Source organism: Pseudoliparis swirei, chromosome 24 (assembly GCF_029220125.1).
Source record: "Pseudoliparis swirei isolate HS2019 ecotype Mariana Trench chromosome 24, NWPU_hadal_v1, whole genome shotgun sequence".
NCBI lineage: Eukaryota > Metazoa > Chordata > Actinopteri > Perciformes > Liparidae > Pseudoliparis > Pseudoliparis swirei.
Genome location: NC_079411.1, coordinates 24,099,186 through 24,126,334, shown reverse-complemented (window position 1 = coordinate 24,126,334; position 27,149 = coordinate 24,099,186). Strand labels below are relative to the sequence as shown.

The window sequence follows — 27,149 nt, the reverse complement described above, 5'->3', positions numbered from 1 at the left end:
TGTTGTCAACGGGAAGCTTGTATAATGAATGGACAAAAGGTGTGTGTGTGTGTGCTGATGACCATCAATTTCTAGAGGGTGCTTGTGTGTCCATCCAGCTGCTGTGTTCACACACACAATTATGTTGCCAGTAAAAAGCGACAAGCTCTGAGGTTATTCATTCATCCAGCGACATCATGATATCGAGAGTTGTTTTTCTGGGACTCCTTCTCGTCTGCGTGGCTGCAGGTAAGAAGGAAAACACACACACTTTATCGAGGTAATTCTGCCTTCCAGTTTGAGGGTTGGTAATGTAGTTTATGTCTAAATGACTACTCCGATGGATTCCATTTTAGATAAATAAACACCTAATAAAAATATTCACCCTCCATATGTTACATTGCCTTCCGTGTCAAGTGTATTTGCGCCTGATCATATAATACATTTAATACAAATATTGGGGATAACGCATGTAAAAGTATATATATATATATTTATAGTATTGGTATCAATAATAGATGACTCAATTATACGTAACGGACTATATCAATGTAGTTGACGTATGGATGTAGCTTTATATGCAAATTACATATTTTATTTAGTACCATGTGGGTTGCTTATCAGAATCAGAAATTCAGAAACAGGTTTATTGCCAAATAATGTTTTCACAAACAAACGAGGAACTTTTTTTGGCGGAAGGTGCAAGATTTGCTTTACGACATGTGTGCTTTCTTTACAGACCCCGAGGAGAACTCTGGACTCCAGAGGAAGGTGTGTGTGTAAAAATAAAGAAAATGTACAAACTATTTAACTGAATATTTATAATTATCGCCCCGCGACTCTAAAGAAGAATAAGCGGTTTAGATGGATAAAGGATGGATTTCTATAAATATGTATTATGGCGAGTGAGAAGGAAGGTAAGTCACACCAGATCCTGTTTGTGCGTTTGTCCCCTCCCGGTAGCCGTCCTGTCCGGAAACGGCGGAGATCCTGGCGTGCCCTCTGAACCTCGCTCCCGTGTGCGGCAGCGATGGAAACACGTACGCCAACGAGTGCGCGCTGTGCGTGCAGAGACTGTGAGTGCGCGCGCAGCTGCTCCCCTCTCCCGGCATTCACACGGCCCGCGACGTGCGAGTCGACCGGGTGGAGGACAGAGGGCGGGAGGCAGGAGTCGCCCCCTGGTGGTGGAATATGAGACTAAAGCCCTACATTCACAATGCTGAACCCTGATTGGCTGACAGCCGCAGCTGATTCAAATTGCTAATGACAACCCCCCCCCCCCCCCCCCACGCACACAAAATGCTAAGAGATGCCGTTCTGCATTTAGTGCTTTCCTTGAGTGACACATATACAGCAAAACAATTATGCTTTAAAAATCATTTTTGAATACATGGCATGAAGAGAGAAAGTTGAATACTTCTACTTTTGCCGCTGTCATCTCAAAACCTCTCCAGTCACACACATGTTGTCTTTTGGGGGGAAGTGACTCTTTTTAGGAAGTGCTCTCTGTCTCTGTGTCTCTGTCTTTCAAACCTATAACACACAGTTCCCTGTATTTAATTGTTACACTATCTACACAGTTAGGCACCTAGTTTCCACGCTGTCAGGCACAATGAGTTTATATGAATTATGATTTCCTAGATACATAAACTAAATCTCAGGTTAGCAAAACGGAACAAATCACATTGTGTATTGTCATGTTCCTCTCTGCAGAACAACCAGGGTGGACATTTTGATTGCCAGAGAGGAGGGCTGCTGACCTGTGAAGCCAGGGGATGATGTCATCGCCAAAGTGACCAATCAGGATCTGATTATCTACCCAACATGGATCTGTGAAATGTAATTTCCTCAATCTGTGTATCATTGCAATGAGTAATAAATATCTATCAGCATTTACTTCTGTTTTGAAATCAATAAAACCCATACCCTGTACAAGAGAACAAAGAAGACAAATAAGCTATTTATCTATTTTCTTTTTTACAATGGAGGTGATACAAGAATAGAGATGGATTCAGGGAATATATTCTGAAAACATTCCTTTGTAACGTGAAGCCAGGAGGTGAATGCTCGGCTGGTTATCTCTTCGCGAGAGTGGGATGTTTGCACTCCTCATACTGAGTAACACAGTGGTCTGTGTGTATGTGTGTGGGTGTGTGTGCGTGCATGCGTGTGTGTGACAGAGACAAACAGTGAGAGTCAGCGACTATCGGTGAAAGTAGCACAGAGCAAAACACTGGGAGAGAGGAGATTTTAAAAAACATAGTGTCGTATACTGGGGTCAAAGGTCAAACATTTGAGTCACATGGTTTTCACCAGGAAACACTGAAGTGGTATCAATCCCGAGGCTTCCTTTGTCTTGGCCGTGGAGCAGGAACAAGATGTTAAAAAGCCAGGTGGAACATGTGTAAGTACAGACTTCCAATACTCTGATCTTGACTTTGTTGTAGCAGCTGCGAGGCATTTTTTTTTTACGCAGGCTTCAGGATTATTTAAACTAATAGTTTTTAATCAAGACCGAGCAACATTAAACCTGAACGTGAGCATTTTGGTGCATCATTAACTCAAATAAGGAGATTTTAAAGATGTGAAAAACTTTTTGGATTGATTTGCTTTTTCGTTTTAGTTTCTGTTTGTTCCCCTCGGTTCCATCCTGCTTTACGTGTCCGGAACATTTTAAAATCAAATAACTATGTCACAACCTGTTCCTCCAGGGTTGCGAAGGTTCAGGACTGTCAAAGTGGAATCTCTTTGGAGTTCTTCCTTCATTTTTCACTCGCACCAGCAGTAAGTTGTCCATATATGTAACCTGGAAGATGAATATTCCACAATCTCTAAAATAAATGAACGTGTTATGATCAATGAATATCAGCCCTGTTTTCAGATGTGTTTTTTAAAGACAGTTTCAATGGTTTCAGGAAGGGGTTGTTTCCCAACCAGAAACAATTGCTGGAACATTATAAATTTAGACATTTTGGAGACAGGATCTTCACAGAACAGCAAAGTAAACACAAGTGCTGTAGCACACGGCAACGCCATATCCATCTTTTTTTTAAATTGGTCTTTTTAGAGCGTGTCGAGGAATACAGAATACAAATAAGTAAATGCACTATACACCCAAGAAGTGAAACACAACACAGCCTGTGCATACTAAATCTACAATCAATGAGCAGATCGATACAGCAGCTTCATTCAAACTACTTTTCTAAGATGCTGAGGCCGGTGATCATATAAGATATTTCCACTTTCACACAGTTGCAGCAATACAGACAACTATTTTATTTTATTTTATTAAGTTTTGTTTATGCATCGACTTCTTATGTTCCAGCTGTTGATTGTGGGGGTGCTCTCGTTCCTCCAGAAGAGAGCCCAGAGACTGGCTATCGACCACAGATTGCCAGCCTTCCTGGGGGGACGGTTCGGTATCGTGGTGTAAGTCAACCGCAGCATCAACCGCTATAAACGCCAAGAGATAAAATAACTAACAGCAATATCGGTTTCAATGTCTTTTTTAAGTGTCTGAAGATATGTAACAGGCCGCTTTGAGAAGTTCATTGGGCTTTGTTTGTGTTCTTGATATCACGGTGTCCCAGGCCTTTGGATAGTATTGGCAGCCTCAGTAATCGTTGGTCCTACGGGTTTGCATTTGGCGCCGTGTCCTCCAGCGTCCTGATGCTCTTCTCCGATAGCTACATCCCCTTCACCGTGCTGCCCTGGGCCAGAGGTACTGGACGTGTTCACCTTGGGGACACGAGGAACGAGCAGGTGGACTGACGTGCTTCCTTGTTCTTGTCCTCAGCTATCGTGTATCTGGTTGGAGCGCTAGAGGTGGGTCTGGTCTATTTCCCCTTCTTTGCCTGTCTGTCCACACCGTTCAGAGCGACCGGGGCAGTGCTGGGAATACTCTACTCTCTGTCCTGGTAAATGTCTTTTAAACATTGTCAAAGCTTGCAGAAACAAATGTATGATGGTCACTTCAGACAAACTCAAAAAAATTCAAACATGTATAATAGAGGTTTCGGCTGTTTGAACAGGTTGATGTGTGGATGCTCACATTTTAAAAGCATGAGAAAATACATCACGTCTCCATGCTTGTTTTTTTAGGATCATCGTTACAGTCTGGGATACGTTCACCTGTCCTCATGGTAAGGTAGGTGAGTATTTAAACTATCGTGAAAGCTGGTGTAAATGTCCCTGATGCTGTGTGGTTTCCACCAAGGAAGCAGCCTCGTCCTACACCTTAATGAATAAGGCCCTACAAAACATCCAGTCACGAAGAGTTGCCCCTCGGCAAACATTTTTTTCATGAATGCATTACTTTGTTTGTGTGCTTTTAAAGATTCTTGGTAAATACCAGAAGTTGATTATCCAGTGGCCCTGCATCCTCTCCCTCATCTTCCTCTTGGGACGATTTGTCTATATCCTGGTGAAAGCTGCTCGGATACATCTGCAAGAGGAAGAGGAGGTCAGCATGAAATGAACTAATTGAAATGATTCTTGCTGTATATTTTCCCTATGGGTGTAATCCAGAAATATATGTCTATATAGATCTATGTATAGATATCAATATATATGTATTTATCTAGATATATCTATATAGCTATATATATATTTATATCTATATTTATATATATATATATTTATATCTACATATATATATATATATATATATATATAGATAGATAGATAGAATCTGAAGATGAATTCTCTAAACAATAAACTGTGTGTGACTGTTAACGTGCTAAATCTGCTGCCAGGATCCTGAAGAGCTGATAGAGCAACATCAGGTGCAACACGTCAAGAGACTGCTGAGAAAACCGCCTGCAAACAGGTAGAACCAACATGCGCATGTGCACCAATGCTGCTTTCAAGTGTCCCTTGTACATGTGGGAATGTTCACTTTGTTTGCTTGTAAAAGAGATCCACTACGTCTGGAAATCACTTGAGTGTTCGCAGTTTTCAAGAGCATAGCATAACATAGTTATCTTATATTTAATTTGAGTCACCCACTATGTGGCATTTGTTGCTCTAAAATATGAAATATACAGTACATGCAAAGTTGGACATTGGAATTCATATTTGCAAAACTATTGTCTGTTTAAACCAGTATGTGTCAAATGCTTTGTGTTAATTGCAGTTCATTTGTACGGACTTCAAGTCCAGTCTGGTGCGTTCAGGTGCTGCTGGTAGACTTCAGCTTCAGCTCCTCGACTGCACTGATATTTTGAATGATTAATGTCCTGCAACACAATAACGATCCCAGCTGTCACAAAATGAATAGTTATAAGTACCAGAATTCAGCATTTGAAAGCATCAACATATGTGACACATACACACACACACACACACACACACAGACAGTGGTGTTGACCCTCCTTTTTATGCTGCAGTGTACCACGCAGCTGGCTCCAGAGGAACGTGTATGAATGGGACCCTTACTTCAAGTTTCCCAACAGGATCATCGGCACCGTCATCATCTCGCTAATCGGCCTTTACACGGTAAAGCGAGACAGAAATCAAATGTGCATACACTTTGCTTTGGAAACATGACACACAAAACACCCTCATGTTGCATCTGCTAGAATGCGTTGATTTGACTTGTTGTCATTTCTCTAGATGACCCTGGCAGACTACAGCCTCAGTAATGTGGCTTTTGACGAAGGAGAGAAGTGGAAGGATACATTGGCGAAGCTGGTTAGCTCCTGTAACCAGACTAAAGGTCTGGAGGCCGTGATACCACAGCTGGAAGAATTCATCAACGTGGCTAGAAGTGAGTTGGACGGCTCTGCCCTCGTAGTTTGAGTGATTAATGTTTCGTTCATGGGTAGCCTATGACCATGAACAAATAAAACGATGATTTATGATGATTTATACCAAAATGTCCCCTGCTTCCTTGACTATGGAGATTTCTGAGAATAAATAGGCCAGAAATGGACTCCACACTGATACACAGAGCACTGGTAAAAGTCAAGGTGTTGTTATTTGTGTTCTTCCAGAGTCCTGGCTAGCTACCACCATATTTGCTAGTCTCAACTCTGTAGCCTACTGCTTCCATGTCTTGGCATGTTACAGGTAAGAGACCTGACATATACCCCCAAAACAAACACAATTGATGTAACGATGGGAAGTTAGATGACATTTGCCCAACCTGTTATTAAGAAAACAACAACATAGATGAGTGACACGGTGTACTGTCGCCATAGAAAACACTTGAAGAGGCTGTGGAAAGGGCAGAAGGGTTTTCTTCCTGAGAAGTTTCACAACCCTCGCTCTGCTGTCAGCGTAGTAAGTAACACACACGCACACGCACATGCACACACGCAGCAGATGGCAGACGACTGTAGGGCAATTCGTATTTCAGCTTGGCACTAAATGCTTGAAACCAGCATTCATGTTGTGCATGGAGCACAGTGGGTGATCTGCGTATTTTTTAAAATATTTTAACATGTCATATTTTAACATGTCTTTTGGGGTTTCAAATATGCAGAGCACATGTGAATGTTTGCATCTCATTTTATGTTAGCCTCTTAATTTAATGCTTTAAAAACAAGTTTTCTCTTTCAATTTCCGCAGGCTTCCATTGCAAGATACTCTGGTTGGCAAATAGCGTTTACATTGTGGGGTAAGCTGTTCCTCTCCTGAAATACATGCACTGAGAGACACGTTTCAGAATCCTGGGGGAAGAGAATGAGAGTAACGGGGAGATTCAGGAAGTAACTTATTGTAACTTTTCAGTGAGCCAGCTGTTCTGTGTTTTCTCTTCAGGCTACCTGATTGTCCACTTTGTCCACTTCCTGTTTGCTCTGGTGTTGGTCTATGTGCTGGTTCTGCCAATAAAGCATGGAAATGCAATGAGCATGTTCTCCAAACTGGGGATAATAGTGTAAGGCTTCTTTCCCTGTGGCTGTGCATGTACATGATGGCATATGAATGGACGGTTTCGGTTCATGGATTTTGTTCTTCTTCCTGTGTCTCCTCAGTCTGACCATTAGTCTGGTCATCGGCCTGGTGATTCTCCAGATCTCACTGGTTCAGATCTTCTTCCTTCAGGACAAACTGTCCCCTACTGATAAACACAAACCTCTGGCTCTCAACAACAGGTGGGCATATTGTAATTCATTGGCATGCTGTTACTAGCAAATACAGAATATGGTGTCTTACAAAATGTCACTAGAAGAGACACGTACCAACTTGGAAAATACTCAAAATGACCTCAAACAACATAGAAATCCCAAATAACCACCACAATGGGGCAACAGCAAACAGTGGCTAAACAACTATCAAGTCTGTGCGTCTTGGTCCTAGAAGCAGAGGCGGTGGGACCGTGTTCATTGTCCCATGATTTTTGAAGTGTGGGAAATCCCCTGAATACAAGAATTAGATTAATTTATTCAAAGTGATGTGAAAGCACAGTTTCTCTTCCTCCACTTCAGGAAGGCGTTCCACTGCTTCAACTACTTCTTCTTTTTCTACAACGTGGTGATGGGGATCAGCAACTGCATATTGAGGTTGCTGTGCAGCATTGTGGTGGGAACGTGGCTGGTGTCCCGCATAGACCGGAGCATTATGCAGAGAGGATATGAAACCATGGATGCCGGTAAGATGAACTTTAACCAATTTAGTGTATTTATATAAACAAAATATGATATATTTTATTATTATTAATATTTGATGGTGGTGAGGCTCATTAGAGTCATATTTAAGAGGACGACTTTCCTTCATCCTAAGGTCACTTTATTCCAGGAGGTGTCAGCATTTCACAAAGTGTCAGGATTTGTTGGTGTTCCCGCTCAGTTGTGCATTCTGTTGTTAAAAATACTGTAAAGTCATTGCTGTTTTGAGTATGTGTGTGTTCCTCTCACAGTATCTATTGCATGTCTCAGGCTACAGTACTTGGATTGGGATGATCTTTGCTGATCACTATCATAGCAATCCAGTCATGGTGTGTTTCTGCCAGCTGCTGGTCTCCAACTCGCTGGAGAAACACACTCCATCTGCATACTCCACCTTCAGCAACGTGGCCTCTGGTCAGTAGTGTGTGTGTGTCTGTGTGTGTGTGTGTGTGTGTGTGTTTGTAAGTCATACATGAACACCTATCCACTAAATAACTATTGCTACCACATGTCCGCTGACTGAGATTCACTAGTATCTTCTTTTAAATTAGCTCTCAAAATGCACTCTATTTCTTTAATATATTTTTAAATCCTGCACAGTTTTATATGTTGTATTGAAGTGAAATGTATATTATTATTATAATTATTATTATAATTTGTATTATCATTATTATTATTATTAGTCCATTCTTTTCAGTTATTATAATTATTTATTTGGGGTTGATTGACTTTTTGCTTTTGGGCAGAATCCCCTGTGAACAGCCCGGCTAAGAGGCGGTGGATGTTGTTTTATACCTTACTGAGGAACCCTCACCTGATCCTGCTCAGGAAGCACCACCTCTCTGCATCTTCGTCATTACATGCATCATCATCTGCCATGCCAGACACAGTGGTGCAGGCTCGAATCATGGCATTCAAAACACAGGGCCGCCGAGCAGAGTCACAGTCACCACCAGAGATCACAGTCACACCAGAGATCATCGTGACACCAGAGATCATCGTGACACCAGCACAAGACTGTTGAAGAAATATTTCAATGGATTGTAATAATATTAAGTTTTAAAAAATATATATATATATATACACTACCGTTCAAAAGTTTGGGGTCATCCAGACAATTTTGTGTCTTCCATGATAACTCACTTTTATTTTTAAAATGAATTGAAAATTGAATAGAAAATATAGTCAAGACATTGACAAGGTTAGAAATAATGATTAATATTTGAAGTATTAATTTTGTTCTTCAAACTTCAAGCTCAAAGGAAGGCCAGTTGCATAGCTTATATCACCAGCATAACTGTTTTCAGCTGTGCTAACATAATTGCACAAGGGTTTTCTAATCAGACATTAGTCTTCTAAGGCGATTAGCAAACACAATGTACCATTAGAACACTGGAGTGATAGTTGATGGAAATGGGCCTCTATACACCTATGGAGATATTTCATTAGAAACCAGATGTTTCCACCTAGAATAGTCATTTACCACATTTACAATGTATAGTGTGTATTTTTGATTAATGTTATCTTTATTGATAAAACAGTGCTTTTCTTTGAAAAATAAAGACATTTCTAAGTGACTCCAAACTTTTGAACGGTAGTGTGTATATATATATATATATTGGTATATTGGTTGGAATGCAAGATTGTTTCTGTGTGTTCTTGTGCCTTTAGTGGTCCTCCGTGTAAAGGAGTATTGTGGTTTAACTTTAAGAAACATTGACCTTTCAACTCAGATTAGCACTTCAGTGACACTTGACTGGCACTTACTTATAGTATTCTTGTTATTCTGAGTTTGTACTCATGGTTGAATGCACTTATTGTAAATTGCTTTGGATAAAAGTGTCAGCTGAATGACATGTAATAATATTCTACAAGTGGCTGTGATGCACTAAAGCTGGGCATTTTTCTGTCTAACAATTTTGATTTCATTAAAAGCATGTGAGCTGCACCTCATTCGAGGTGTGTGTTGTGAAATGTAACTGGTTCCCAACGGGTGCCTCCTGTGTGAACTGTCATTGGGGATTCGGTGGGACTTCCTGGTGGTCGTGCAACTTGGAGAGCTCTTCTGAAAACAAGTTTGTTTAGTTAAACTTCTGCTTTGTATTTGTAAGTTTTAAACACGTTATTGCTGCACAAACAAATGCTTTCAGTTGGAAAAAAAAACAAATTGTAAAAGCTGAATTTCCGGGCTCGACTCAAACAATAAATGTGATTTGAATTTATCATGCTGCGCCTAACTTAAAAAAAATTCTTACGCGCAGCAACTTTTCCAACGACTGTTTTCTGCTGAATTTACTCGTTGCTCACCTAAAAACTGCACATTAGATCCATATAAGGAAAAGGAAAGCCTCAATTTCGGCCAAAAGGGGCAAACTAACCGCCGATGACCGTTTGAACTGTTGGGCGTAAACGTGCCCAGTCGGGACACTGCGCACTTTGAATGCGGTGAACTGAAGACGGCGCTGCAGTTTGGTGTTAACAGGTGGACATTACAGGTACGTTAAGGTGTGCACGTGGAAACATAATGGGTCTCTTGTTAAAGTTGAGTTGGCGTAATTGCACATTGCAGGCACTTTGGGCTGTTTTGTCAAAGGCCGCTAAAAAAAAATACAACCGAAAACCTAATTTCATGCTAGCTGCAAACGAACGGCTAACGTTAGCCGTTAGCCCACGGCCACGTTGTCCGTCCGACAGCCAATTTAACGGCACATGTCTGTAGTTTCTTTTGAGTTTAGAGTCCGATTATAAATCTCCCAACGTTTCACGCGTCGCAGACAAATACGACAATTCGAGGAAAACGTGAATTTATCAATGTGCCGCTTGAGAGTCTGAAATCCCGGCAGAAAGAGTCAATATGACTAACCTGGCTGGCCAGATCGTGTTTTGTTTTGCCAGTTTGAAGAGCAGCTGCGTTTTTGACAGACGAAACTGTTGTGGAATTTCTGCTTTTTCTAATACAGTAAATAAGCATGTTTATCGTGTCTAGTAAATGTGAATCAACATAACATCTACCAAGCAGGGATGGATCCGTGGTTGAATATATTTGTATACATATCTTCTTTTTAACTCGTCTAACCCTACTGATTGGTCTGTCAGTTTCTATTTCCCTGTGAATTTAACCAGGATGTCGGACAGTGAATTCATCAAGAAGATGCTGCGGTCTGTACTTCAGTCCAGCAAGGCCGGTGTGTCCATGAGTGACCTCCAGTCCGATTACCGGTCACTGTGCGGAGAGCGCATCCCGCTGCAGGCACTGGGTTTCTCGAAACTGGAGGACTATCTCAAGAGCATCCCCTCTGTGGTACGCCTGCAGCAGCTCCACATGGGTGATGTGAGGGACCGATCTTTTTTCATTTACCCATCCATAAGGCCAACGAAGAAACTTCATAAGAAGTTGTTTGACTTTCATCACATTTGTGAACGTCATCATTTTTTTTTTAACCGTACAATTTCTCTGGCTCTGTAGATAAAATGCTTTGCCGGAGTGTGTAAGGAGACGGCTAACATTGCTGAGCTGGTGGCCAACCAGAAGAGCTCCAAGAAGTCTGGTCGCTCTCAAGTCGTCAACTGCAAAATGAGATTCAAACCTTCCAACCCATACATGCTCAATGGTAGGGAAATGCGATTTGCTTGTTTTTTTTTTACCACAGAGCTTGATCTCTGAAGAGATTTATATATTTTGTGCTCATTAACCTCTAACCTTTCTGGCCTACCTATTTTCTACCTTTCCGTGCATTTAGTGAGGCCAAGGTCCTCTCTCCGCCAACCTTCAGCAACTGGTGACTTTAACTGGAAAGCAAACCATTTTAAGTCTAATGACGGCTCAAGAGGCTTCAGCGCCTCCGGAGACTACAGGTAAATAAAAAAAGAATTATCAAGAAATAATGAGCAGTACTTTCAACCTTGATGGACACATTGTCTATAGAAATAATAGCCAATCCACCACAGTGCAGCTGTATTATTCACATATCAGTTAGCTGGAAACCCAAGTGGTGTTTGCCTTTCTTTCATTGCAATTCTGTCACTTAATAAACCAGAGTTTTTGATTGTGTTCTCCCCCAACAACAGGCAGTCGGACCAGAAGTTTAGCGTTGTCACTCCTGTCCAGCACAGACAACCAGCTCCTGAACCAGCTCCTCAATCAGCTCCTCAACCAGCTGTACAACAGTATTTCATGCCTGACAGGTGAACATAGAACTGCAGCAGGATATTTGTATTGAATTGCAGCTTGTTGCTGTGAAAAGCACAATATGCTCAAGAGACTGCTTTGTTGCCTACAGGATAAAGAAGAACTCTGCAAACTGTCCGAGGCCCAGAGGTATGTGGGACCTTCTTGGTGTGTATCCGTTTCAATGTCACATCATTTAATTGCTGCAATTTAAATATAATCATCTTTATTACATACTTTATAGAAGCTAATTTGGGGTACACTATGTCCATGTTGGTCACCCTTTTGAGATTTGCTGCATTTGGTGAACTTTTTAAAGATATGCACCCCAAGCCAACTATGTTAATACTCAGGCAACAAAGTCTGGAGCCATTTGTTTTGCTGAGGTAGATATTTCTCCTCTACATCTTTACATAGCTATAGTTGTTTGCTGCTTTATTAATGTCCCACATGTGTCTCTCTTTGACAATATAGCCAGCATGTTAGTGCAGTAGGAGTTTTGACAACTGATGGATCAGTCAAAATGAACAAATTAGCAGAATTTAAGTGTGCTTTTATACCGTTAATAGTAACCCCATTAATAGTCCAGAGTCGTCCACTTGTCATATACAACTATCAGTTATTGCATCAGCATTGGGCAACACTTCCAAAACCAAGTCAAGATTATTGTCAGGAGACTTTCCATCAATCAGCTCCGCCTTGCTTCCTGATAACAGCACTTTCCCCTCTTCCTTTGTAGAAACTGTCACAGAGAAGCCTCCTGAACAAGTCGCCGGACTCGACCAATTCCAAGTACAAAAACGTTAAATTTTTGCCCGAATTTACCAAACCGCTCACATTTGAGTTGCAGTGTATTTTGTTTTGTCCCAATTGCATCCATATTACAATGCATGTGCAAATGTTTGAGGCTAAATCAAAGGGTTTTTAATCCTTGCTCTTTTCTATTTACTGAATTCATACATTCGACTGCTTCCTGCATATTTAATTTGCATAATGTTTATGTATGCAGCATTCGAGCCACACCCTGATCAGTGATGTCACAGCAGTCGTTTTTCCATCAGCTCTTAATGAGCACAGATCAAATTAATCTGTGCTTTATTGGGTTTATTTTATTTGAAAACTCAATCACAAAAGCACAGGGATATACCCAAACTGATCAATTGTGTGTCATCTCTCCAAGCAGTCTTGTCTGTATGACGTGGAGCTGGTGCAGAGCAGAATAAATCTGGTCCTGAAGAAACACTGCAGTGGATTCTGGATGTCGAAACTACCCGGTGTCTACAGTGAAATGTTCAATGAGACGCTCCACCCTCAGGTGCTCATTGATCTGAAAAAGTGGACACACATCATTCTGGTGAGTTGGATAATTATACCCCCAAACAATTTGATATTATGAAGCTGTGGGAGTTTTACTTGAAACTATACAAAATTACACATCAGGGATTTGGGGAGGCATTATTCAAATACTCAAGTCGATAAAGGTATGTTTTACCAAATAAAGTTGGAGGTTCAATCAGAAGTGTTTACAAATATATATTTTTTATGCATCTACGCAACCGTAATAATATATGATAGTTCAAATCTCTTTCCTTCCTGTTTCATCTCTTGCTCGTCTGTCTTTTACAGGTGGAGAAACCTCCTTCCACCAACCGAGCTGACCGCCTAATCTACCCTCCTCTGCCTCCTAAACAGAGTATTGTTCCTCGAAGAAGCACCACCAACATGCCTCCAACATCACCCACTGATTCAACCACCACACCCATTTCTTCACACCCCTCAACTCATGTCCAACCTTCCTCCCCCTCCCTTCCTTTTTCGTTCCCCAAACCTAGAGTTCCCCACCAAGCCCCCTTTGCTAAACCAACCTTCCTTTTTCCTCCGCAACCTGATGCTGCCTCTTCCAGCAAACCGATAAATTCAGTTACACTCCGCAGCCCTGCCCGCAACCCAGCTCTTGCTCCACAGCTGCCCTCCTGTGTTAATCTGGCCCTCAATTCCAGTGGTCAATTTAAACTAAATCCAAACATGCCGACCACTGCCCCGAATCACAATCAAAACTCTTTAGCTCACTTGACTTGCCCTGCATCAACCAGCGCTCCTTCATTGGCTTCCCCCCTACAACCTGCCTCTGGAATCTTACCATTTCTTACGGTCACCTTCTCCCCTACATTTGATTCTATCCCTTGTCCTCCCTCAACATCCTCCGCTGTTGTGTCAGCTGAGGTGCGTCAGAGAATAAAGGAGCTTCTGACCACGTGCAGTCAGGGTCTCTGGGCCCATGCTTTGCCGAAACTCTTTATGGATACATACAAGACGCCATTCCCCAATCATATTCTGGACAACTTGTCCCTTTTTCCGGATATATTCTCTGTGGAGTACCCCATTCCACATGATAAGAAGAAGGTAAGTGAATGAGTGAGTTTAACACAATGTACAAGTTAAGTGAGTCTTTCAGAGTAGAATGAAGTTGCCAGATACGTCCGGTGCTGAGAAACGACGGCAAAAACGTCAGTTCTTTAAATGGCCACTTGATACAGGCTCCAAAAGCAAGTCAATCCTCATAAACCCCCCCCCCCCATGTTGAAACGTTAAACTTTTGCCCAAAGTTTTCCCCATCTCTTAACCCATTTTTAGAGTTTGAGTAAGTGACCGTGTTTACATCCATTCGAATAACTGGCTTAGTCGGACTGAAATCGAATTATCCGTTTCATGTAAACACCTTTGTTTACTATGTGCGGTCCGACTACGATCCGATTAACACCCCTGGATAACTCGATCCCATCCGGTTGATAATTCGACTATCGCGGCATGTAACGGTGAATTGGATTAGGAACTGGACTTTGCGTCTTTGCGCATGCTCGAGATCCCGCCGCCCTCCTCCCCCCTCCCTCCCATGTCGTGACCCGGAAGTCGAAAGAGACGATAATGTCACTATTAACATCATGCAAGAATAGTAGAGGGATGTAGCTTCGCCTTGCTCTCTGTTCGCCATCTTTCTCGAAATGTTGATGTTGTTGTTGGTGGTGGTGAAGAGGTCAAGCGGAAATGGCTGTATCACCACGAGTTGTAATGAAAACAGCGCCACCTATCGTATCGGATATGACATGCTTTCAAAGGCCAATGATTCGAATTCCTCACTGCCATGTATATTGGGATGATAGCAGATCCCCCAAAAGATAGCATAGTCCGACTAAAGCAAGATTCAAATTATACCATCATGTAAACGCACTGAATGATTGGCTGTGATGTCGCTGCCAAGATGGCGACGGCCGTAGCCACCGACTTTGAGCTTCACAGCGGCTCTTTTAGAAAGCTAGAGTCGTAGTTTATTTCCACATTCTATACAGTCCATGGTTAAAGCTTAGTCAATTGCCAGTGACAAGTGAATTGTGATAATTAAGAATACGTTACTGCCTGATTTGCTCTGTGGATTAAATGGGAATTCCTTCAACAATAATAATGGATTATTTTCTGCTGTGTCGGCTTAAAATCTTTAGGGAGTTTTGGGACATCCTTCCTGTTAACCTGTTTTTGTTGTTGCTGTATTTGCTGTGGTCAGGCCATCCTGTTTAACTTCATAAGCGCTGACATGAAAGCCAAACAAAGTCATGTCGGCCAGCCGTGCAGAAGCCCTCGCCTTCCCTCTGGTCTGGAGGTCCTGGGTCCCGTGGTGCCTCCCTGTCTGGTTCTTCCCTCTGAACAGTATCCCTCTGTTCTGGTTGCGAATGCCAAGAGAAGCAATGCAGTTATTTTAAGGTGAGACTCATGACTAGTTTAATGAATTGTTCCTGGGGGAAAGAACGGCATTTAGAAAAAAAAGAAATCACACACAACATAACCAACGACTCATGGTTGCTCTGTTCATGCAATACCCAGGTTTTTGTTTTTGAAGACTACCATGCACAGATCATCTCTCTGTTCAGGTATGTCGGTGAGAAATACTCGAACGCCCAGGAAGCCATGGAGAGGGCCATGCACACTTTCTACAGCCAAAGCGCCACCCACCGTCCTCTTTCTAAGCCTGTGGTTGGTCAGCTGGTAACAGTCAGAGGGCAAGATGGAGAGGAGCTATCAAGAGCTCAAGTACTAGGTGTTATGGCCCATAACACGGTCAAGGTAACTAATGTACTCAGTTGGCGGTCAGGTTATTTTGTACTTGTCATGGGGTTAAATGCTTATTCAGCAGTTTAGTGATGTTCTCTCTTCAGAAATGTTGACTTTGTGCCTTCACACAGCTTGTGGCAATTTTCAGTTTGTCGGCAGAAGACAGTCGGTAGCTACGGGTTTGGTGAGTGTTTCTGAAGTAAAGGAGCTTTTGTCTGTTTGCCAGGTATACTATGTGGACGATGGTTTCTCTGTGGAAACCAGTGGGAATAATCTTCTGGAGCTGCACCAGGACTTCCTCTCTCTGCCTTTCCAGGCTATTAGTGTTGGACTTGCAGGTACATTGAGTATATATACATGATTTTAAGACTTTCTTTTGTGTAAGTGATGGAGATCAAGGCATACACGATGGACAAAACGTTAATATTGTACAATGGCCCTCCTTCCTCTGCTTCCCGTCCTACTTTATTTTTTTTCTCCCAGGTCTAGAGGCGTTCAGCTCTGATCCGCTGGTGCTGTCTGCTCTGGAAAAGTTGGCAGTCGGAAAGATCCTGCTGATGGAGACAATAGCGTCGTGTCAGCAGAATGAGACGCCTGTTGCAGTTCTGTACGACACTTCGCAGGATTGTGACATCAACATCAACTCCACTTGCCTGAAGGCTCTCCAGGACGTGACCATGAGCAACCCTCTGACTGTAAGAATGGTGGTGCTAACTGCAATTATAATGTGATGCATGCAACCCATGAGAGCCCTCTGCAACAAAAGCAGATTGTGTCTTAATTTTGTGCATGAGTAATACAATTATATGGCAGCAAGGGGCAGTTTCTTATATTTTTGATTTCCCTTATCTTTGCCTCAGCTCGACCAGTGGGTGTTGCTGTTGACACGTTGAACCCTGCTAGAAGAATTTATAGGGCTCTCAGTTGACTCATTCTGTTTAAATTGAAACCAGCAGCTGGATAGTCATGATAGGAAGGTCCTCGCTGTTATCAATCCTTCCTGCATTTATCTAAAAATATTTTTGCCATTGCCTGTAGATCAATGCTACCCATCTGGATGTGTGTGTCACAAATGTGTGTGCCGATGGTCTCATCTACTGCCAGCTGCCCTGCAGAGGAACGGCAAGACTCGCCAAGCTACTGGAGGAAACGGAAGGTTTCTTCATCTCCCAGGTTAACAAGACTTCCAGTTGCCCTTGCACTTCATCTTGTTGTCAAGCACTTCATGTGGCGCTTTGATTGCGTATAGAATATCGGCAAAGCAATGTTCAGGTGTCTGTTCAGTGGGCTGCTTGAGGCAGAGAAATGCTGCTTCATGTCAAGGTTGACTTGGCACAGTTTGAATTACCACAGCAAGTTCACTGAACGGCAGGTTTCTAAGTGCTTTATAAAAGCAGGACAGGTTCTACAACTAGTTTTTTAGTAAAGAGCCTTTCTAGTGCTGACGGAGGCGAGGAAACAAGGTTCTACAGTCATTAAGATGTGATCTGATAAGGGGGAGGGATGACTTTATCCAAATATTTGTAACAAGAGTAAATCCACACTGAATCACAAACACAGTAGGGGAGAGCGGGGTAATGTGATACACTTTTTATATTTGCTCCCCTCTAGGCGAGCTTAAATGATATATTAGTAAAACGTACACATTTCCCATTAATTCAGGATGTTACCTCGCAATGTACGTTATCAGAATGTCTTTTGGACAAAGGGCAGTGAAAATATGATTGTTTCAAAAAAAGTGGTCTTGTGTCTCACTTTACCCCAGCTTAGGGGTAAAGTGAGACAGACCTGAGAAATCAAGGGGGTAAAGTGATCCACTTACTTTTTCCATTTTAAAACTACCATAACAACACATGTTGTAATAGTTACAATCCTGACGGCTAGATTGACAACTACACATTCCAAAACTAATATCGGACTAGTAATAGAATCATGGAGATTAAGATCAATTCAGCACATTAATTTAAACACTTGAAAGTAACTCAGAACAAAATCCTATACAACAAAATATAATGCAAAATGTTTTAATTAACAATCAAATGACAGAGATCTTTCATTAGAAACCAGACGTTTCCACCTAGAATAGTCATTTACCACATTAACAATGTATAGAGGGTATTTATGATTAATGTTATCTTTATTGAAAAAACAGTGCTTTACTTTGAAGAATAAAGACATTTCTAAGTGACCCCAAACTTTTGAACGGTAGTGCATGTCCTTGCATGACCTCAGCGGCTGCACTCTCCATCTCTGCAAGGGGTGTTTGGCCCTATGTTGTCTTCCTGGTGTAGTTTCTTGGCATGATGGCTTTTCTACAATGTTTATGATATTACAAACACAACATAATTAATGTAATATTACACTCAAATATGTTTAAGACTAAACTTAACTTGGGGTAAACTGTCTCACTTTACCCCATAACATTTGTCTCACTTTACCCCACAGCCACTATTTTAGAAAAAACAACATATCTTAGCCATTCAGGCTAATCTTCAGCTAGCATCAATCACATGGTTGTATATGTTAGAGGTTCATCGACATGTATGATATATGGTTTTCTACCTAAATCAATTTGTTTTGACACAAAAGTTGATTTAGTTCACAGCAGGAAAATTTACTTTTACATGCAAAAAACAAATTTTTGTGAAAAAAACATACTTAACACAGCACCAGCACCACTTCTTTTTCATGGCAAGGGGGGAATGGGAGGGGCTTGAAAACATAATTCTCACATTACCACAAATGGGTTCCTTTGCCTAGATACAGGGGGTGTCTCACATTACCCCGCTCTCCCCTACTGTTGAGACGCATCTCTGAAACCGTTTGAGCGTGTTACAATTGTTGCCTTTTTGATGGCTGAAGATCAGCCACATGAAGTTAGACATGCTTCATAACAAGCAACGCCTTTTTCGCCTTTTCATCCTTCATTGACTGGTGATATTAATCAGCTTGAAACCACCTACTGGTTAGGTTCCCAATTTAATTTAGGTTTACCTCAAAACGCACAACCACAAAAGTCGTCTCAGGAAAGGTAACATTTTTTCTTTTGTAATTATACATACCAGATGACTTCTGAGTTCCTGGTGTCCAGACCCTTCATTGGCAAGTTCTGTCTAGCCCGCTACAAAGGAATGTGGTCCAGAGTCGAGGTAAGAACAGAATGCTTCCAATTAATATTCTTAAACTTTATTTCGGACTTTGAAAGTATTGAAATTGCATTATTGACATGAGAGTTTGATGTCCTGTTGTTTTAGTTTCACACTCAAGTTGTTGCTTTGGTTTTTCAGATCGCCAACATCTACGGAAACCGAGTGATTGAGATCCTCTACATTGACCTGGGCGTCCCAGCAACAGTAGAGGTCACTGATCTGCGAGAGATCCCCCCTATTTTCCTCAAAGTCTTCACCATCATCCCACCACTGGTCAGCGTTCTCTCTTCTCTGCTGATTCATTTTAAGTCTGTCACTTGAGCTGTTAAAGGACGGGAAATTATTTGTGGACAAAGAAGTCAGGAAATTGTGTTTGCAACGTTTATTTAACCCCCGACCGTTTAAAAAACAAAGCAAAAACTAAATTGTCAACATTATACCGATGGGCTGTATAAAACTGAGACTGCTGTCATGGGTTTTCATATCAACAAACAATGTTTCCAAAGATTCTAATATAGTAGTTTGTTAAAGTTGTTTGGGTTTTTGTGTGTATCTCTTCAGGCAATTAAATGTCGCCTGGCTGACGTCAGAGTACCGGAGGGAGACTGGAGCCCAGAGGCTGTCCTGTGGCTGAAGAAGGCTGTCATGGGCTCTGAAGACTGTACAATGAAGGTAACATAAAGTTGAACACGTATCCCAGTTGAACAGTCGCCAGTCTCGATTGCGTTGAGCATCTTTGGGATGTGGTGGAACGGGAGCGCCGCAGCATGCATGTGCAGCTGACTAATCTGCAACAACTGGGTGAAGCTTTCGTGCCAATATGGACACGAATTCTACAGGATCCATGCCACAAAGAATTCAAGCTGTTGAAAAAGGAGTAAGTAATAAAGTAGCCCAGTTTATTTTATGTTTATAATAAAGTCTTGACTGCTTTAAGCACAACAACAATGTGCAGTGAAGCAGGAGTGGTGTTGATATTTCAAATGTAAACACTGCAAATCAAACTTACAAGTAAGGTCTTGTTGGAGAACATTGCAAAACAATAACAGTCCCTTAAAGGTCTCTAACTTTGTATTGGTGTTTTTTCTTCTTCTTTTCCCCCCTACCCTTTGTTCCCTAATTTTAGATCATGAAATTGGACCAGCACAAAGGGGGCCGGCTGGTCTACATGTACCTCTTCATCGGTGCTCGCAGTCCGGAGATGGACAAGAGCATCAACCATCAGCTGGCCCAGTCAGAGTTGTGGCAGAAATTAGTTTCTCACAACAGCAGAGGGGATATAGGTAATACTGCACAACATAAAACACAAGTCCTTTCTGGGTCAGTCATGGTATGTACATATATGCATGTATACGTCGGGTCAAACTTTGTAACTTTTTCAAAGAGTTTTTGTTTGCGCTCAACTGTTCAATGTAAAGTCACGGTATTAGCACATTGAGAGTTTGTTTGTTTTGGGGGATTTTGTATTAAACTACAGTGGCTGAGGTTAAAGTGCTGACTAAGCTTTTATGTACCTGTGTTTTCCAAATGACAAGGTCTCAGTGCTCTCGTAGAGAAGTTGACTCTGAGCAGCCCGGTCCTGAATACCATCCCCACATCCTCACCCCAACCTCTTCAAGGTGCAGAAGTCTCATCTACTCCAGATGTGACGACCAAGCCACTTGCGCTGCCTCCCCCACTGGAGTTGCCCCAGGTGTGTGGAGACGGACAAACTCTTTGTTGGGGCTCACTTGTCACGGGAGCAAAGTATATGTGATGTAGCTTTTCTTCAGGCTACTGACTCGTTCGTTCATTTGTAGATTTCTTTGATAAATGTCTTTATGGCCTGTGGATCAAATCCATCACTCTACTGTCCCCCGACTCTAAACTGCCAATTCATTTTTCGTTCCTATATGCTGTTGGGTGTTAAGTTTCTGTTATTTAATGTTGGAGATGTATAAAGACCTATTTACAGACCTATTATCGTCAAATACACGTTAGTTCCGATAAAGAGTTGGACCACAAATATAGCAATATACTATTAGTCGCTTTTTCAAGTATTTTGACTGTAGAATAACATCAGAAAAAGAAATTACCGTTTGTTTAAAAATATATATACACTACCGTTCAAAAGTTTGGGGTCATCCAGACAATTTCGTGTCTACCATGAAAACTCACTTTTATTTATCAAATGAATTGAAAATTGAATAGAAAATAGTCAAGACATTGACAAGGTTATAAATAATGATTAATATTTGAAGTATTAATTTTGTTCTTCAAACTTCAAGCTCAAAGGAAGGCCAGTTGTATAGCTTATATCACCAGCATAACTGTTTTCAGCTGTGCTAACATAATTGCACAAGGGTTTTCTAATCAGATATTAGTCTTCTAAGGCGATTAGCAAACACAATGTACCATTAGAACACTGGAGTGATAGTTGATGGAAATGGGCCTCTATACACCTATGGAGATATTTCATTAGAAACCAGACGTTTCCACCTAGAATAGTCATTTACCACATTAACAATGTATAGTGTGTATTTTTGGTTAATGTTATCATTATTGAAAAAACTGCTTTTCTTTGAATAATAAAGACATTTCTAAGTGACTCTAAACTTTTGAACGGTAGTGTATATATATAATAACACACTTCCTTCTCCTCCTCTATTTTAGCCTGGCCAGAATATGGACGTGTTTGTGCCAGTGGCGTGCCACCCTGGTTACTTTGTGGTGCAGCCATGGCAGGACCTGCATAAACTGGTGGTGTTGATGGGGGAGATGATGCTCTATTATAACCAGACCAACTCTGCACCAAACATCCAGAAAGGACAGGTCTACGCCGCCAAAATAGACAAGAAGTAAGTGCTTAATGTGTTTTCAGCTGATTCAAACGTGATATATCATGAACAATGCGTCTTCAAATGATCTGTGTTCATATTTTCATTAGATTTGTTTAATTGATTTGGACGTCACAATCGTATTAGAATTGCAACTCAAACGTCTGCACAAGGACCGGATGCTCTGTGTCTGTTTGTAGCAAAACTTTAATTAACGCCCTGTCCACAGAAGGCTCTAAGGAATCGGATCACTTCGGGTTATGTTGTTCATTCGATAGCAGTCTTGGGTTATATGGGGATGAATACAAATTGACAAACCAATTTGTAAACAAATGCATTCTCTAGATTACTGCCCTTGTGCTACTTGTGTGTGTCTCAGATTATGTGAGATCAGCAGTCTGTGTCGTGCCATAGTGAGGAAGTGAAGAAGAACATGTCAAAACAAGGTTGCTCTGGTCTGATTGATAACTGCTTTATGTTTGTACCCAGTTGGCACCGAGTGCAGGTGAAGGGGATTCTGGCCAACGGGTTGGCTTCTGTGTTTGAGTTGGACTACGGCAAACATGAGCTGGTCCGAAACACATTCTTCAGGCCATTGATAGAGGAATTCAGACAGCTGCCCTTCCAGGCCATCACTACACAACTTGCAGGTGAGTTGGTTCATAATTCTCTCAGTAGCGTTGCTGATAGATATGCATTAAAGCTGTGTTATTTAATATGTAACGGTTAGTGGAATGTAACTTTGATTTCGGAATTGCTTAATAGCTTTTTAGAACCTGAGATAAAAATGTTGGTTCAACCACACTCAAAACGTATTGCATAAATTTCATTTTATTTAATTCTTAATAGTAAATAAGATGTCCTCGTTTGATGCAAACAATCACTGGATCCATCTTCCCATACTCACACCAAGCTAGTTGTAATGGTGCATTGCTATGAAGGACAGTAAAAGGGTTTTATAGGGACTGAAACTAGAGATGTACCGATCAGGTATTTGGTGCCGATCACTGAAATCAGTATCTGCCGATCACTGAAATCAGTATCTGCCGATCCGATAATACCGATCACGGTGTCGATTGAAGCATTGTATTTATTGTGTAGCATTATTGCCTAGGACTATGAGGAAATACATATATAAAGCAACTCAAACATTAAAGAAATTACCGATTTCTTTAAACATTTAGGACTTTTACTTTGAAAAATGTCGGCGCCGATCAGATCGGTGCATCCCTAACTGCAACTAATTTAAATGTTTGAGAATGTCAACATAAAAATCAAACCTTATTATTAGTGAACTTGTTTGGAGGAAAGATAATGCACAAAAAACAACGAAATTCCATACGCTTTGGTGAAATTTAACGGCCAATTAATTGAGTTGTATCAATGCACTGCATTCAGCAGCGTACTCTTTCATCACATGTACAAATAAATCATCATCGTCCCTTTACATGTGAATTCTGTAACATTACAACCCACTGCATGCACTCGGGTAAATTTTGATTATATGGAGTAAATATATTCTTTATTTTTTATACTTCAGTTTACCAGCAGATAGGCTGAGGTACGTGACACTGTTTGTAACTTATCAGCGTCTGATAGTTTTCTGCTCGCTGTTACCTTGTGGGATGTAGCTTAATTGAGCATGCTGAGTTGTTTTGATTCATCTTCGTCAGTCTGCCCCAGGGCAGCTGTGGCTACTGATGTAGCTTACCACCACCGGGATGACTGTGTGTGTGTATGACTACTGGACTCTGTAAGCGACTTCGGGTATTTAGAGAAGCGCTATATAAAATTGAAGGTTATTATTATTATTATCTTTTTCAATTCGTTTTTAATGGTAAAACATTTCTGTCCAATTATTCACTTAAAGTTAGCACACAGCTCACATTGTTAGCTTTAATGTTCAATGCTAGCTCACAAAACCACAGAATCATCTGTATATGACGTCTAGATACAGCTTGATGCAAATATAATGTCCATCGTCTGCCCATTAAAAGCTTGTATTCCCATGGAAATGTTCCGCCTTGAATTTGTCTGGAATTGTACAAGCCCAAACTCAGATATTCTCTTATCAGCCAGTCAGCTCTGGTTAATTGATTTCCAGCTTGATAACCCAAGGCGGAGCAGCTTGGGATGTTATTTGGATTACTAGCACCCTGTCTGTTCTTTAGGTATGACCCAGGCCCAGTGGTCAGAGGAGGCCTCCATGTTATTCAGGAACCACGTGGAGAATCGAGCGCTGGTGGCCCAGGTGGACAGCGTGTCCGAGGTTGCCGCTCAGCTGTGGCGATGCCGGTTCTCTGTTTACCTGGTGGACACTACGTACGAGGAAAAGGACCTTTGGATTCACAGCATGATGGCAGACATCAGCAGTGAGCTGTCTTCGGCAGTCTAGGATGTCTTCTCGTGCAAGTCGGTAAATGAATCGGCAACATCGTTTTCATTTTGTAAAAATGGTGAACGTTGGACGCCAAACGTCACTTTCTCTGCCCTTGGATTATTCTCTCTCCCAAGGAAGGCCATAAAGACGCCCTTTTTTTCCATTTCATTTTCTGGGGGTCATAGAAATAAAAGTTTTTTTGTCAAGTTAATTTGCTTTCTTTATTAATGAGGAATAAAGAATACCCTACGCTTCAAATGTTGCTCTTTCCAGTCTTCGTTGTTAAACGAACGGAATTCTTTATTCATCAAAACGTTTAAGTTAAGCCACCTGTGTGTTTCATGCTTTGTTGTTATTTTTTACTACTCTCTTCTCCCATCTAATGTGCTTTTCGTTTGCTGTGCATTATGCATGCTATGGTGTGGCTCATAATGCACTTCATTTTATGTATGTATGTTTTTACATGAATACAATTTGTATTACTTACTGCATTGCGGTAGTATGTGAAAACATTGTTTAAACTTCACTGAACATCTTTTTTGATAACTCAATGTTTTTTGGCTAAATGAATATGTTGTAATATTTGGAGTGTTTCAACATGAAAAGCTGTTCACAAGGTTTTGTTCAATTAAAGTTATTAAACCATGAAGTCAAAAGAAGGGTGTCCTTTGACTGGAGGCGTTGAACAGAAACAGACTCATAAACAGGTTCATGGAACAGACTCATAAACAGGCTCCTGGAACAGACTCATAAACAGGTTCATGGAACAGGCTCAAAGCTCAGCAGAGCACACAAGTAACAAAGGAAGTTGGTTCATGAATGACTAACCATATTATATATAATGATAATGTAAAGTTGTTATTACTATTATTAGGACCCGATCACTGAATTATTCAGAGGACCTTTTTTTCTTAAAATGTTTGTTATTTAGATTTGCAGTCAGAACAAACAAAAAACCGTAGTTGTAAAAGCTTTGAGGTGTCATCAAACAACGTGGATGTGGTGTATGGAGACAACAACAAAAAGCCACCTGCACCCCCCCCCCCCTCGTCACCTTTTTCACCCCTCATGAGTTTGCAGGTATGTTTTAAGTAAAGTTGAAGTCTGTCTGGAGAAAGCAAATATTTTTGGGAAGGAAATATGAAATGTATTTAAATTGCCGTAGCTTTCTGTAGAGTAGGACATTTTGAATCTGAGTGGCCTACCAGTAAAACATGTTTTAAATGTCAGAAGATACAACCAACACTAGTGTGCTTGAAATCATGTTTGATCATTTTAAGTTTGCTACTTTATGAACGTCCTCCTTAAGCACATTTTAACCTAATTTTAAGAGATATTTCCCCCCTGGCAGGTTAACAAACGCGACCTAAAGCACTGACAATGTTGGGCCTATTGAAACTGTCATGTCTATTATTCTTCAATTCAACTGCCTTTTTGGGGCATTATCATATCCCGAAACTTGTTAAAGTTCACATGTATTTCAGGACTGGTAGAAAAATGTGATATTGTATGCGTCTCTCATTTGGGTATAAAGAACTGGCTCTATACGCCCCTTAGAGTTGTTTTGTTTCAATCAGCGTACTTGTGCGTACTTTCCTCTACTTGTGTCCTCGTGACTCGTGAAACGCCATCAGTCTCAGCCCAAGTACATGTTCCAATTCAAAGTCCGCTTCTCGCAAAGCACGGTCAAAATGCCCGGATGTGACTTGATCCTCCCACTTTCCGGAGGATGCATCAGAGGAGACTTGTGCGTACTTTGGCCAGCAGATATCCCAGAATGCATTTCACCAGCAACCGGAAACAATAGCGGAGGAGAAAATAAACAACTGACAGATTACTTTTTATAAATACTACAGTTGTTGAGTCACGGAATGTCATTTTAGGATGTTTTGTTTATTTGACTGTAAAAAATAATTTACAGTGAATAATTAGAGTAAACTCAGGAGCAAGAACAGCTGATGTGGTGACGTCATCAAGTCAGCTGCTGTTCCAATCGCAGAAAGACCGTCGTCCCGTCCTCCGGAGTTTGGACTCCCTAGTCCAGACTCCAAAAGAACACAAGTCTGTCCTCGTGTACTTTGAATTGAGAAACGCCGTCTGTCTTTAGGAGACATGGACCAATTAACTTCTTAGAGCCGTGGCTTCAAAACTATTTGGCCTAATGACTCCAAATGTGCAGCAGGTGTGCGCATTACACGCCCATGTTGTGCAGTTCTCCAAGAAAGAGGAAGTTGTTCTAACTCCAAAGTTGTTGGTTCAGGCCGTACACAACTCCATGTTTACATAGTTATAGCGCCACCTACTGGCAACAGGAAGTCAGTTATGTGACAAACAGGATTTACATGTCTACATATGTAAAGCATGTTGTCATGCGCCAATCAGTGGATACCGGAAGTGGTGGGCTGTTAGATTAGCATCATTTCCAGAGACGCTAGCTACATGGAGGAGAAAAACGTCCAACTCTTCAAGCTTGTCCAACAGCCCGACTGAAACTCACACATGTACACATTATAGTTCATTTAAGTTTAACAACGGAAGTCTGTCATTTGCCATTTAATATTGTGTATATAACACTTGTTCTCTGGGTTCAGATACTTCCTGGAGTCTCGACTATCTACCTGTAGGCTTCGTGCTAAACTAAGCTAAGCTAACTGGCTGCAATGTAATATCTAATTGACCAATAGGAGGGAGTATCGATCTGGTTTAATGCGTAGACATCGCTTTCTAAGGACTTTAAACACGTAATGGAGTTTAAAAAAAACATTATTTAAGAAAATAAACTGCATTTGTTTGCACGAAAAAGTGCTCACAAAATCAAAATGAGCGCGTCACGGTCAGAAGGCATGTGCACATCTAACTTTATAATTACATTCATTGAATGATGGTGAATCAATGAGTCTCACAATGGGCTCAGTTGCACTTGATGACATCACTGGAGTGACA

At 41.2% G+C, this 27,149-nt stretch overlaps 3 protein-coding genes across 7 annotated transcripts; all 3 read left to right on the top strand.

Moving 5' to 3' along the window:
- The first annotated feature begins 83 nt into the window (after positions 1–83).
- On the top strand, positions 84–1,875 carry spink4 (serine peptidase inhibitor, Kazal type 4). Its single transcript, XM_056408457.1, has 4 exons — positions 84–228; positions 719–750; positions 943–1,055; positions 1,693–1,875. The coding sequence occupies exons 1-4, from the start codon at positions 177–179 to the stop codon at positions 1,736–1,738; spliced, it is 243 nt and encodes an 80-aa protein (XP_056264432.1). The 5' UTR covers positions 84–176; the 3' UTR covers positions 1,739–1,875.
- Positions 1,876–2,230: 355 nt separating this feature from the next.
- Positions 2,231–9,542, top strand: stra6l (STRA6-like). 2 transcript variants are annotated; one of them, XM_056409655.1, is made up of 18 exons: positions 2,231–2,383; positions 2,691–2,763; positions 3,305–3,408; positions 3,570–3,700; positions 3,776–3,896; positions 4,081–4,126; positions 4,316–4,441; positions 4,734–4,807; positions 5,367–5,475; positions 5,593–5,746; positions 5,973–6,048; positions 6,180–6,261; positions 6,550–6,598; positions 6,742–6,859; positions 6,957–7,076; positions 7,410–7,573; positions 7,860–8,003; positions 8,336–9,542. In XM_056409655.1, exons 1-18 carry the CDS (start codon positions 2,358–2,360, stop codon positions 8,611–8,613), a joined length of 1,995 nt encoding a protein of 664 aa, XP_056265630.1. In that variant the 5' UTR covers positions 2,231–2,357; the 3' UTR covers positions 8,614–9,542. The 2 variants fall into 2 exon arrangements, with proteins under 2 accessions (XP_056265630.1, XP_056265631.1); XM_056409656.1 differs by having other exon boundaries at positions 8,352–8,483.
- Positions 9,543–9,628: 86 nt separating this feature from the next.
- tdrd7a (tudor domain containing 7 a) lies at positions 9,629–24,859 on the top strand. Of its 4 annotated transcripts, XM_056409652.1 has the most exons (22): positions 9,629–10,084; positions 10,686–10,920; positions 11,056–11,200; positions 11,330–11,444; positions 11,658–11,774; positions 11,870–11,907; positions 12,497–12,549; positions 12,938–13,111; positions 13,384–14,160; positions 15,317–15,513; positions 15,681–15,873; positions 16,088–16,199; positions 16,345–16,556; positions 16,900–17,034; positions 18,927–19,010; positions 19,149–19,283; positions 19,572–19,682; positions 20,137–20,293; positions 20,546–20,703; positions 21,663–21,847; positions 22,316–22,476; positions 23,998–24,859. In XM_056409652.1, exons 2-22 carry the CDS (start codon positions 10,714–10,716, stop codon positions 24,219–24,221), a joined length of 3,690 nt encoding a protein of 1,229 aa, XP_056265627.1. In that variant the 5' UTR covers positions 9,629–10,084; positions 10,686–10,713; the 3' UTR covers positions 24,222–24,859. The 4 variants fall into 4 exon arrangements, with proteins under 4 accessions (XP_056265627.1, XP_056265629.1, XP_056265628.1 ...); XM_056409654.1 differs by having other exon boundaries at positions 9,629–10,890; XM_056409653.1 differs by having other exon boundaries at positions 9,629–10,920; positions 12,941–13,111.
- The last annotated feature ends 2,290 nt before the right edge of the window (positions 24,860–27,149 follow it).